General features: G+C 39.8%; 1 protein-coding gene across 1 annotated transcript in view; it reads left to right on the top strand.

Annotated features, from left to right (window-relative positions):
* slit3 (slit homolog 3 (Drosophila)) overlaps nt 1–14,180 on the top strand; it is a 436,863-nt gene that overhangs the window by 18,675 nt on the left and 404,008 nt on the right. The window contains exon 2 of the mRNA XM_041797351.1: nt 13,315–13,386. Within this exon, the coding sequence (XP_041653285.1) occupies nt 13,315–13,386 (72 nt within the window). The remainder of the gene's footprint in view (nt 1–13,314; nt 13,387–14,180) is intronic.

Below are 14,180 nucleotides of genomic sequence, written 5' to 3' on the forward strand. Positions count from 1 at the left end.
ACACCCTCTTTATTACCAACACAATCTGTGTTTAATGATCCAGTTAAAAAAAATACCCAAACAAAACTTCGGTCATATTTCAACACGGGGAAGGGGAAATTCTCCAAACTAAACAAATACTTTGGTGAAGTTTTGGCAACAAAACTGCAGGAGTTTACAGGAATGTGATTCTACTTTTAAAAATGAAATTCAAGAAGGCTGCTCGATTATTTCTTAAATCATAATCACAGTGACTTTGATCATGAATATTAAATCTGTATCTTGCATGCATGGTTTCCAAAATCATGTAACAAAGTCTGCGAGTTTGCATTTCTCCAGGGTTGACTTCTTAAAATCAGAAAGGTTCCGTACAGCTGAGGCCTTTTACCTTTTTTTTAATCAACAGCTGCCTTTCTTTTGTCTTCTTTTGCTCTCTCGCCTCTCAAACTAACCAGAGTTCATGCCAAGGCTCCCTCTGCTCTTTACATTACACTTAAAGACAAAACAGTAGAAGGGTGTTAAAATTGACTTAACTAAAAATCCAAAAGAGCTATTCAAACTCAGTTTTTCTAAGTTGGTTGTAGTAATTTGGGCATTAGAGACTTGTGCACCATGAGAGAAGTGACTGACTCACTTAGAAAAGACCTGACTGTGGGAACCATCCTCAGCATAACAAGAATAAATAACTGAACTCTGTGCACCTTTCAGTCTTTTACTATCAAAGTGAACAGTTACAGATTATTTTAAAAAAGAGTTGTGGTAACATTTGAAACCAAACTGGCTATTTCATTTCTATTTTTCTGAATTGAATGAACTTATTTTTTACCTTAAGTAAACAGTACTCAATCACTTCAAGTTGTTCTTTTTTTGCACTCAAATTGTTTAACAATCATTCCTTAACCCTTAGAGTTCCACTGGCTATTTTAGTATTTTGTTACTTTTCTTTTGACAAAATAAACCCCTCAGAAAATGTATACCATGCTGTTTGGTATAATCTTTTCAGCACTACCTCAACTTTATAAAATGAAAACTTTAGATTTTTTTTAAGTGTAATTCACTGTATAAGATATAGGACCTCCAATGAACACAACACCTCACAAAATGGATTTTTAAAATTTGTAATTTAAAACAATATATTGTCATATCGTCATTGTAACATTAATTTATATCAAACTAAAATGATCATATTTCCAGTTTTACTTGGCCTATTTACATCAAACAAAAACAGTAAGAAAGCTTAAAGATCATGCTTTCCACACAAAGTGATTGCAATGCAAAATGTGGCTTTGTTTTCATGCTGTCATGTGGCAATATAAGTGTGTGATGAAATCAGGCATACATGATGGTGGACCCCTAAGAGCTATTCTGCAGAGTTTTCTCAGAATGTATTTGAGCACTGGACACCTTTGCACCATGAGTGAAGTTACTACTTCAGTCAGAAAAGTGCTGGCTGTAGGGAGCAACCACTATATAAAATGGATGTTGTACTGAACATGATGGAAGAGGACTTCCTGCTTTAGTGTGCATGTTTCAGTAATTGCCACTTGTTGTTACTTAAGTTGGCCTACCTTGAGTAGCATCGAGATTAAAGGATCTGAAAGAAATTAACCCTTTATGACTTACCATAGAAGACAAAGATAAAATGAAATTGTGCTCAATTTGCAAAAAGACAGCATGTTCATAAAAAGTAAACTTTTCACAGTGGTGCAATCAAGTCTCTAAATGTGCCAGATAGTTTTGAGCATACATGTAACTGCAGAAGACCATGATGAAACAAAAACAAGTGCGACTCGTGATCTGCAAGAAAACAACGCCATAGGTTTCATGCAGTCAAAGTGTCATCATACGTCATCACGTACAGGTAAAGTAGGAAGTGCTGTGAAAGACAACGCTCCCAGTTATATTACATTATATTGTTTTTGATGTGTGTGCTGATTACTACATTTCTGCAAAAGAAGGAAAGACATTTCTGGAAGGAAATAGTACTCTGGGACTCACTGAAGGTGTGATATGTCAATGTTAGTGTTTTGCGCTATCTCATTTGGTTGCAGTTCCACCCACGGTTAAAGATAGAAATGATGGGGAGCACCAGCACTACCATGGGTCTTAAAGGGCTAAATCGCAGCTGATGAAGAACAAGTATTTTGTGAAACACATGGTTCTGAGTTCAGTTTTTTAGGCGTAGAAACTTTTACATAGTGTTGTTTAACTGGAAACATAAGAAAAATTGAGTTGATATCATTTAAAATGGCTAAGGACTTACAACTTAAATACATTTTTGTTATGTTAATCAGTTATCTCTAATGTTTAGAGTTCTATTAACTTATTGGGGATTGCACTCAAGGGTGGACTCTAAGGATGCCGAAACTGAAACTGAAACATGATAAATCTCCCAGCACTACAAGAAACTACTGAATATTGCCTCTAGTACCTCTAAAAAAGAGATAGTTTATCTTTATGGGTCTAACCTGGTTAAATAAAAGTTCAATAAAAATAAATAAATAAATTCATGGTTGTAGTATCTTCCTGTTTCTTCCTGGTGTCAAACCAGAGAACTCAACTGACTCATTTTGTAAGCCTGAAAACTTTGACTTAACATTTTTACTGAAATATAATTTCAGGTTCAGTCAGCTTTTTCTCTTTTACAGTGCAGAGCTAAGGGATGAATATTAGTACTGGAAATAAATCTTTTATGACAGGAAAAGAAAAATAGTGAAGCAGTGAAGTCTGACAAAATACATATATTCTAAAATGAGAATAAAAGGAGTCACAGCTCTGACAAAGGTGCAGATAAGAGGGAGGAAGCTGCACTGTACATCATTCAGACATGATTCCCCTTTATGGAGTTAAAGAGAGCGACCTTCAGTCTGCTGCAAAGGAAAATATGCCTTTGACTTCGTCATCTTTTCTCCCCCTCTGTCTCCTCTTTACCTTTCCACTCTTTTGAGGGAAACAACTTCTCCCTTTTGTTCAGTGTCACTTTGCATTGTCAGCAGTCTAGGAAACATTACAAATGCCCAAAATGAGAAAAGAACCTTTCTTTTTTTTTTGCATAAACAGAAAAAACAGAGATTTTGTACCATTGTGATTACAGCGTGGTGCAGAATGGACACACTGTTAAATGTCAAGTGTCAGAATGTTTCCGAGAAGCCTGCAGAGCCTACGCGAGAAACTATCTCCAACAGTGAGATCAGTGTTTCTGTCGGGGCTGTAAACTCGTACCACCAAACGAAGCTTTGTCGTCTAAGCAGATTTCCCTCAGTGGTGTTAGCAAACATTTACTCTGGCTGTGTAAATCCTTCGCTGGCTGATTTAATTGTTGTCTGTTTGCATATTACATGATTTTATACATGGGGGGGAGATTGAATATTTGCATCCAATGCAAACTGATTTTATCACAGGCGTTAATGACCCAAAGAAACTATTATGTTGTGATCACAGTGAGACCGGTGCCTGAGGGTATGTTACATGGATTTCATAAGCGTCAAGTATAGGTGCATATGGAATATCAAGTAAAGTTCCTTTTCCAGTGATCTACTTCATAAAATTTAAACTACTTTAAACGCTTCATTCATGTCATACTAAGTGAAATATATCAAGGCTGTTTCATTTTAATCTTGATGATTGTGGCTTCCAGTCCTCAAAAATCTAAAATCCACTTTCTCAAAATATTACATTATTGTGGAAAAGTCCAATTTGTAATGGTTTCCTGAGCCTTTATTCTCTCACTCTGGTTCAGTACACACAAATTCAATCATGAAGAAGACTACTGACTTGACATATGTTCAGAAAACATTCATTGTCATCCTTCACAAGGAGGGTAAGCCACAGAAGGTCACTGCTGAGAGGGCAGGCTGTTCCCAGAGGCTGTACCAAAGCGTATTCATGGAAATTTGACTGAAAGGGACAGGTGAAAAGGGGTACAAGCAACAGGGATGAGCACAGCCTTCAGAGGGCTGTCACACACAGCAGATTCAAGAACTTAGGGGGCTTCACAAGGAGTGGACTGAGGCTGGAGTCATTGGATCAGGAGCCACCACACGCTGACGGGTGCAGGAGATGGGCTACAAGTGTTGTGTTCTTAATGAACCATAAACAACAACAGAGGAACAGAGTCCAAGTGCAGTGTTTTCAGTTCCCACAGTCAGTGATGGTGAAGGGCAGTGTCTCCCAACCACTCTTCCTTGGAAGAAAGCCAGTATCAATGACTAATATTTAAGTTAAAATGGGTAAGACAGAGAGAAAGATTCAGTTTGGTTTGTCATAGCTAAGTGCCGCAAGGATGATTCTTTTAAATTTATCCATCACAGGAACAAATGAAGGGAGTGAAATGTAGAACACAATGGAGTATTAAGTACAGAGGAGTAAAACATGTCCTGTTAGGTGAAAGAGAAATAAGGATGGGAAATAAAGCAAAGCTTTCGACTACTGAGATGTTAGAAAAGAGTAAAATGCCACACAGATGCTCGCTTGTGTCTTCTTCCTTGATCTCGTTTGTACACAGATCCTCTTCAGCTCTGCAGCCACACCGCATTAAAATAAACTCTGTGGTAGCTCACTGAACTCTATTTATTTATTTACAGGATGTTTGGCCTGAAAAGTATCATATTCAACGAGGCCGAGTGCTCCAAATACTGGCATGAAGCGTCAAATAGGCTGCCATGTGTCATTTTAAAAAGGATATGTCATCAAACTGAGCTTCAGCCATGTTCCTCTGTCGTTCCTCCGTCTGTTCTCGCTGGTTCTCATCTGTCCTCATGCCTTTTTGCTGTGTGACTGCCCAAAAGCTCCCAGTGATGATTGCTGGATATCCCAGAGAACAGCTCTGTAAAACAAGAGAATTCATTTTATATTAGCATCACTAGGACAAATTTAAAACAACAGTAAACAGTCAAACAGGAGAGTAGTCTCAGAAAAATCTCATTTTTCTAAAAGATTTAGACTCTTAGAAAATACAAGTTCTGTAAACAGAGACAGGGACTCAACATGGCGTGCATTTAAATGTTTCTCATGTTTACGTCCTGATTTATGTGACGTTTCTCTGTTTCATGCTGATTTCTTCTTGTAAACTTGACTTGCATATTTAATCCCTGAACATGTAAACGTCAACTTAAAAGTTTACATTCAGTTCAGTTATTCAGTGCATACACCTGTTTTGTGTTTGTTCATCTGTGATTTGTTTAATTTCTGCTCTTTTTGGAGCTTCAAACTAAGCTATCCATTAAACAAGCTGTCAAACGTTGACGTGTTCCCAATGCAAAAACACACATTAATGCTGTTTCCTTTCCTGCAGTATGTCAATCATTGAAATCCCATTACTGTCACAGTCCTGTTCAGCCTTGCATGTGCATGTTTACTGATAAATTACTGTGTTGTGCTGCTATGATTTTATGACTATCTCTGAAGCCTGCAGAAGGTCTGCATCTCCTTTTTACATCTACTTCATATTCAGAGTGAGCACAAACATCACAGGAGCATAAAATGTCACACCTGTGAATTCACCAAGAAAGAGAGAGATGGATAGAGACAAAAACAAAAACACAGGATTACTGAGAACCTGATGTACCTTCCATTAACATCCTGTGTGTGTGTCACCTTAAAGCTCAGTGCAAACACAACCCAATGCAACCTGAATATGCAATATTTCTTCTTAGATTACTCTATCAACAAAATATTCAATAGAATACTAGATTACAGAAAGAATCAGTGACTACAGCTCTACTATATCCCCATGTACACCCTGATGTAATGCATGAACAGAGCCTACAAATGCTGTAAATCCAAAAAGCAGATTTTTTAATGATTTCAAATTGTAAATGACCCATTTTTTAAATGTATACATAAAATCTGTTGAATACTGAAGAGGACATGCTTATTGGGTGAGATTTAGTATGAAATCAAAGTAATGTTTTAAAAAAACTTAAATTGTAAGTCTGCACATGACTTTTCTTGAATGTGCACAGCTGAATTAAATGATTCAACTGTTGTCATGTTCAGAGGGGATCCTCAGTCTATAGCTTCAAAGTTTTTGGGGGTCATGGCTGAAAAGTTTGGGAACCCTTGGTGTAAATGATGCCTGAAGGTTGTACTATGAAGATGGTTAAACATCCCCAGAATGATAGAAAACCTGTAATCACAAAACATGAATGAGATGCAGCAACAGAATGACAGCTTCAGGCTTAAATCCTTCGTACACAGAGTCTGTTTATCATCTGGAATTTTTGCATGTTAAAAATGAAAATCAATCTCATGTTGCTCTAATCATGTTTGCACACTGACAGCAAAACTTTCATCTGTCATTATGTTTCTCGAAAACATATATGATTTTATGCAAACTTTTGCATCAGTCCAAGTCATTTAGATGGGTGATTGGTGATTCAGAACACGCCTGCTGCTTCCTTCTCTCTCTTGCTTGCTCAGCCCCCTTCTCTCCATCGCACTGAAACCTCACTTTAAACACTGTGATTTGGCCATGAATATCAACCATGGAAAAATAACAGATAAAGGCATAAATTGTCTTTACCGCGACCTAAGGCCGGCAACACACTTGACAGTTTTTAAATCAGTAACGATTTTAAAAACAAGGGAGACCTCATATATCAGGACAATTTCACCTTTAATCCTCTGAGCGCACACAGTTGACAACTCAGCCAGACTGTCAGATCACTGGAGGCCACACACCTGCCACCTACCTGTGTGTCGATATCCTCCTCCTGCTGTCCCTCCACAACAGGCTGCCCTGACATGTGTTACAGGTGCAGCAAAAATCCAAAAACAAGGAAACTCTATGAAACTCAGGATGAAATCCTGGCTGGTATGAAGCTACAGTTGTGTTTACGGTTGCAAGCAGTGAAATTACGTATGATCCGGCTGGTGACACTTCCCCGTCTGCTCGCTCTCATTGGTTGTTGTGGTACTCCGTCAGAGGCACTACAACCTAGAATCATAAATATCAAACATGTTTGATATTTACAATTCGGGGTCTGGGAGGCTGCGACGCGATTTGGAGCAGTAAAATAGTTGTGTTGACATCACACACACAAGGATACGGTCCCACAATTGTCAAGGGAGGCAAATCCTTCCTCAAATCGGGCTTAAAATCCTGTAGCGTGGCCGGCCTTACAGAGACTGAATTATAAGTTGCTCTCCATTTCTCCAATTTGGCACAGCTGTGACGTACATGCTGGTGCTATGTGAAGCTCTGTGTCACGATGGATCCAGAGTGATTTTGAAGGAGTGACAGCCACAGGCTCATCCTCACTGCTTATTTTTGATGAAACAATTTGCCACATTCTACAATTTTTTTCAGTGAATACAAATAAAACACAACAGACTCAGTGTGCAAGGTCTGATTGCATGACAAGTTTTTGGATTAGGGAAGTTTTTGATTTAACACCCAGTGCCGTGCAGTATATTGACATGACAGCTGCTATCACAAGACATGGACTATAAAAATGAAAGATTTTTGGTCCTCGAAATGGTTGGAAATACATGAGGGTTTGACTTGGCCTAAAATCATGTCCAAAGAGGACATGCAGAGGATGGATTGCAGTTGTAAAAAAGTCTAATTTTGAATCCCCCTGACCCCTGCCCTCTTCTCCTGGTGACAGACACACCGTAGAGCTCACAGGAAAAGGAAGAAGGCAATTAGGATTCCTTGCGTAACTAAGAGATTTAGAGAGCGAAATTGAGCATACCTATCTAAGAGAGAGAGAGCGAACAAGAGGGATGGAGAGGAAGAGAGGAATGAGAAAGTGAAGAAGTTCAAGAGCTCTGTGGAAAATAACAGGAGATTAGAGCAGGAAGCGGACGCATTCGGAAACGAAGCGTTGGATGGAGAACAACAGAGGATGAAAGGGAAAGGATGGAGGGATGGAGAGATAAGGACGCAGCGCTGAAAAGAGGAAACGTCACAGTGTCTGAGATAGATGGAGACAGAGCAGAGAGAGGGGAATGTTTGCAGTAGAAATACCCATTTTGTTGTAAAGATAGGGCTGTTTAAAAAAGAGGCAAAAGAGAGGGAACTGCCCTAACAGTAACCCCACATGTCAGAATTTTAAACTTGTTCTCTTGATATTTCATGTTTTTCACCACAGTGGTGGTCGCTCAGGTTCTCTGTTTCATTAACCCCTCAGGACTCTTTGTCACCTGATCTGTCATTTGTTTAACATTCCTCTCTAATAGTTATTTCTCTGTCCTTTCTCAGTCTCTGTGGTTTAGCCAACCAATAAAGCTGTTCTGTAAGTCAATCAGCCTCCCACACACACCAAACCTCTGTGTGTGTGTATGAGAGTGTGTAAATTCATCCCGTCAGCCAGACTGTGAGGTTCACTGGTTTCACTGGTCTGGGTTTAGCTGTGGTGGGGAGCTGTCTGCTCCTGTGTGACAGTGATGTATGGTTTATTAATTCCTATGACACCTACTATTTGCATTCTCGTCCTATTGTCACAAACACACACACATGCATGATGTAATGGAACAAACAGCAGTCAGGGCTTTTCTGCTGTAGCCTCTTGGTAGTCGTCTGTCTGACAGCTGGTCAGTTAAATTTAAAGTGAAGTAAAGCTTTACTGGTGGGTGGGGCACACACACTCTTCAAGAGAGACCAGGTGCATAAAAATGGAGGCTTCAGTGGCTTCAGGTCATTCAGATGTTCTGCAGCCCCCTCTTTTATCAACAGAGAGGTAATGATCAATTTGAAATAGGTGAAAAATAACCTGCCTATACAAAGTATTCAGCCCCTTTTGTGATTTTTATAAATAAGTCATGCCCAATGTAATTTAGCTTTTTTATCCACCCCCTTCAAGTCAGTGTTTAGAAGATGAATCTTTTGCTGCAATCACAGACTGAGTCTGTGTGGATACACTGCAATTTTACTCCATTCTTTTTTGCAAAACTGCTCAAACTCTCTCAGGTTGCACAGGGATCAGGCGTGAACAGCCCTTTTCAAGTCCAGCCACAAATTCTCTGTTGGATTGAGATCTGTGTTTTTACTCAACCACTCCAGAACCTTCACCTTGTTGTTTTTAAACCATTTCTGAATGCTTCTGGGATTTTTCTATTTTGCTACTATCATTTTACCCTCCACCTGTACAAGCATTCCAGGCCGGAGAAGCATCCCCACAGCATGATGCTGCCACTGCTGTGCATCACAGTGGGGATGATGTGTTTGTGGTGATGTGCAGTGTTTGGTGTCCACCAAACATGTCTTGTCTGATGGCCAAAAAGCACCGTTTTGGTCTCATCAGACCAAAGAACTGTCTTCCACTTGACCATGGAGTCTCACATATGCCTTTTGGTGAACTCTAGTCCAGATTTAATCTGAGTTTTCTTCATCAGTGGTTTTCTCTTTGCCTGATGAAGAACCTGGCTAGCAGTTGTTGTATGAAGAGTCTCCCATCTCAGCTGCTGAAGCTTGTAACACCTTTAGAGTAGTCATAGATGTTTTGGTAGCCTCTCTCACAGGTCTCCTTTTTGCAGTAACTCAGTTTCCATTTCTTGATGACTGATTTAACTGAACTCCGGGGGATGTTCAGTGCCTCTGACTTGTACTTTTCAGTAACTTTTTCTTTGAGTTGCTTGGAATGTTCTTTTGTCGTCATGGTGTAATGGTAGCAAGGAATGCTGATTAACCAGTGACTGGACCTTCCAGACACAGGTGTCTACATATTACAATTACTTAAGACAAATTCACTGTACTCAGGTGACTCCTCATTTCACCAGTTGTGAGACTAATGGCATCTCTTGTAAATTATGCCAGCCACTTTGCAGGGGGTGAATATTTATGTAATCACTTATTTTACCTTACATATTTTTGTTTAACTAACATTACTTTGCAGAAACAACCTGAAGAGAGATCATGCATCGCGGAGGCATGTCTGTTGGTCAGATAAGACCAAAGTAGAGCTCTTTGGCCATAGAGATGTTGCTTATGTTTGGAGAATGAAGGGAGGCATAAAAAACCCAAAGAACACCGTGCCCACAGTGAAACAGGGTGATGGGAGTATTGGGCCATGGGATTCATCAGTGTGTCTGCAACTGGGAAGGCGGAAGGAGGCATGAAGACTGAGGATATGTGAAGACTTTGAAAGAAAACTTCAAGAGTGCAGCAGAAAACAAGGTCTGGGTCTTCACTTAGTCTTACAACACGACAGCAACCCAAAACAGACATGGCTCCTGGCGAAAAACTATCTCTAGAAGACTGAAGTGAACATTATTGACTGGCCTGCATGAAGCCCTGATGTGAATCCCATTTAAAATCTGTGGGGTGAACTGAAACCAAGGTCCATACCAGAAGACCGTCAAATCTGGAGGATCTTGTGGGACTCACTAAAGAAGAATGGGCTGGGATTCCTCAGAGGATGTGTCTGAGACTTGTTAAAATTTACAACAAATGACTGCAGGCTGTTATCCAGCAAAAATAAAACACAAAAGACTACTTTGTAATTTAAATACAAATCACATCTCACGTTGCTGTTTTTGTCTTCCTCAGTTTTTCAGCAACGTTGGTAGATAAGGATAAGGTGATGCTTTGGCTGTCCACCTGCCTCTCCATCCTCGCTGTTTGTTTGCGTGCTGAGCTGTTTCCCTGGTGAGATCGAGAGTTTCCACTGTGAACAAGAATGAGGGAGAGATGGAGATAAGGTTGGGGAGAGCAGAGAAGAGGGCTGAGAAAGAAAGAGAAAGGGAGAAAAAAACGTATCCGACTGTAAAAGAGTGAAAGATTGAGATAAAAGAGGGGAGATTAGGGGAAGAAAGAAGAAAAAGTGTTTAGTCAACTGTGAAACAGTAAAAGATAAGACAAGCAAGATTGTGGAGGGGGGAAGGCTGAGAAAGGGGGAGATTAGAGGAAGGAAAATGTGAAGAGGGAGGCTGGGAACATGGGGGTAAAACTGGCTGTAAAAGAGTGACAGATTGATATGAAGGAGCCAAGACTGGGGAATTCAGGACTGATGAGAGGAAGGGGGAAAAGAAGAAAATAGTTAAAGATTGTAGATGGACGGGAAGGGTACAGAAGAGGTGGATGAATATGGAGAATACAGTCCTGAGGGACTAAGTCTGTGTTTGTGTCTACTCAAAAGGTCAGGAATACTTGAAACTACAAATCAGCAGGGTATTTCTAAGTGTCTAACCCTAACCCTAAATGATAAATCAATGCTGTATCAAATTTTTTATCCTTTCGAGAAATTTTCTTAAGCTGGCACACTCTGGAAGGAAACTCACACTTCCTGAGTGACAAGAGCCCCCAGCATCTCGTCTGAATGATTGTGAAAAGGCTTTTTCTTCTTCTTAAACACTCATTCTGTCTCTTGCATTCACCAGATAGATGGACATCACTATCATTATTAGTTTTCTAGTTTTATATTCTCATATTTTGATAAATCAGCAGATTGAGCAGTCAGTCAGTCTACCAAGCTTTGATGTATACAAGGACATCTTACTGGTGACAGTGTTACGTAATAATGGGAGCAAGAATTTAAATTCTGCATAATGACAAACACATTTTACTCAAAGAGCTGGGGTGCGAGAGCCTAGCACAGCGGTGTCCAACATTTTATACTTTGATACATTATGAACCCAAACAGTGGAGCAGTTGGTACCTTTTGAGGCTGCTGCTGTGCCATATTTGACAAAATGTTAGGGAAGATGTTAGGGACCAACGCAGTCTAGCCCAAGAACGATGGTAAGGTTTTAAAATAAAAAAACGCAATGAAACACTAACCTTGCAAAGCAGATAGATTTGCCCATTTATGTGTTTTTCACTGGCGAATCCATCTTGCAAAGCTCCCATCTGAACAGTTTGGGCCCGGTTAGAAAGTGACAAGACCAATCAGTGTCAAGGGACAGTACCTTCGGACGCAGCGGAGTTGTGACATAAGCAAGCAAGCTGCTAAAGCGCCAGTTTTATCAGAACTTGACGAATTTCTTCGTTAAAAAAAAGAACAAAGAACAGCATTGAGTTATTTTCTTTTCAAAAATGACAGAAGTTGTGTACTGACATGTCTACTGCCGCCATGTTTCGCGTTACGCAGTTCTCTATGGAGTGTACTGCTCCATAGAAGCCCACCTTGGTAAAGGCTATGTCACGTGTTTTGTTGCTCTGATTGGCCTGTAAAGATCTGACAGAACGTTCATCCAATCACCTGCCTAGTTTTTTTTCTCAAAGCCTCCACCCTTTCCCAAACACCATCTGTGGAAGGTTTACCAGATGGATGTGTGAAACACAGTCCTTTCAATAAAACACTAATTATGATTAGTAATTGTAATTTGAATAGTGATCAAAATAGTTGTGATTATCATTCCGGCAAAAATCGTCCCCACTGTAGTGGTGTAGTATTGATAACTGTAGTATCAAGTGAAACATTAATAACAGCCCATTAACCTGGAGTCCTCTTAAGGACCCCCTCTGGACCCTGGACCCTCACATGGTCTCTGAAGTACTACTCCCTGTCTCTGGCCAGGGTATGGCTCTTATTAGTGCTCCTCGCCATGGCAGCCTGTGGAAGCCTTTTGAAACCTAATATGGTCTTAAATCAGATTTATAAATGTTTAGGTGTATTATGAAAAACACACACGCAGGCGGCTAGGGTAAAACCAGACTGTTTATGTGTGTGTGAGCGACAGAGGGCTAGTGAAAGTTTACAAAGCGAGGGGGAGGAGAGCCGTGTGTGAAATAAGAGAGAAAATTGTGTGTTGTTTGTCCGTGTTCTCTTATGTGAGTGTTTTTTTTCCAAGCCTTAATTCTTCCAGTACGACAGCGTTTCAATAAACAGCCCACCAGTCTGCACACACCGGGGCAGTCAGTTCATGTTGCAGTATGCATACATGGTGCAGCCGTAGTTAAAACAGATTGAATGACAGCCAGGAAACACGATAAGCTTTTAAACTCTGATGATGGAAAGAGAAAATAATTTCATCCCACTTCTTCTTTTTCGCTCGAAGGTTAGCTTCTCATAATTCAGAGCAGCAGGAGCTGAGTGTGTGTTCTCCTGCTAACTTTATGGTAGCAGTGTTTGTGTGTTTTGTTTCTGTTTGTTTGTGTTTGTATGTTTGCGTGTGTATGTGTATTAGGGATGTGTGTGTGTGATGTGTGTGGGCTATTATGCTGTGGGCGATTCTCACGCTCGGTGCTGCTGCCACATTCACTAATTCCATTCAGCAAGTAGAACACACACAGACACACATTTTGTGAGTCTTCTTTGAAGAAGTGTACCTTGTAGAATTTTTTAGGGTAGCTTTTTTCTTTATATTTATTCCATGCTCCTTAATAAACTGAGCATAATCAACAATTAAATGTCTTAACCTGATCATTAATGCCGTGTTTTCTCTCTGCAGGGATTTGAACAGAAACAACATTACCAGAATCACTAAAGTGGACTTCTCTGGCATCAAGAACCTCAGGATTCTGTAAGTTTTACATCTTTTGTGTTATGCTGGGATTAAATCCTCCAAGTACATTTACATGGTCACACTCTTTCCGTTATGGGGGATAAAAGCCATGACTGCTAGAGCTGCTTTATTATGACAATTATCTGAATACAGCTCAACAGTGTGGTTGCAGAAATGAAAATAATATCCTTTTTCTCCATTGTGGATTTAATTATTAACAGTATAATCCAAAATATCCAAATCAGACTTACTATGAGCTACCTGTGTGTAAAATGATGGTATATGCTTATGTGTAAGACAACATTTCTTAAGAAATTAGTGAAAAGTGAGCACAAAAATTAAGGAAATTTGTGTTTGGTAGATTATTTCTTTGTTGTAACGATGCTTTTATGTAATGCATTTCAACGCCTGTTTATTTACTTTTTAAAGGACTTAGCAGAGAAGATTTGGCGAAGAGAAGATTTTTCATGGGTGCAACCCGCATACTCAGCTCTGCTGCTCATCCCACAAATGCATGTTCCTTACAAATGTGGCACCACTTATTAGAAGTAAACAGGCTTTTCAACGGTTTAAGATTTATTGCATAGAAACATTGTTACAACAAAGAAATGGTCTATCAAACACACATTACCTTACTTTTTGTGCTAAGTTTAGTTCATTTGCGATCTCTGCCAAGAATACATACTACAGTGCCCAAAATCCTAGAATGTGACAGCGGCATCTGTGATTGGTGAAGTCTCCGGTAACCATCTTCTGTGACCGACTGCGCCCATGAACAATGACTGGTGATGACGTCCATTCACATTGCCATA

The sequence above is a fragment of the Cheilinus undulatus genome, linkage group 10 (assembly GCF_018320785.1).
Source record: "Cheilinus undulatus linkage group 10, ASM1832078v1, whole genome shotgun sequence".
Classification (NCBI taxonomy): domain Eukaryota; kingdom Metazoa; phylum Chordata; class Actinopteri; order Labriformes; family Labridae; genus Cheilinus; species Cheilinus undulatus.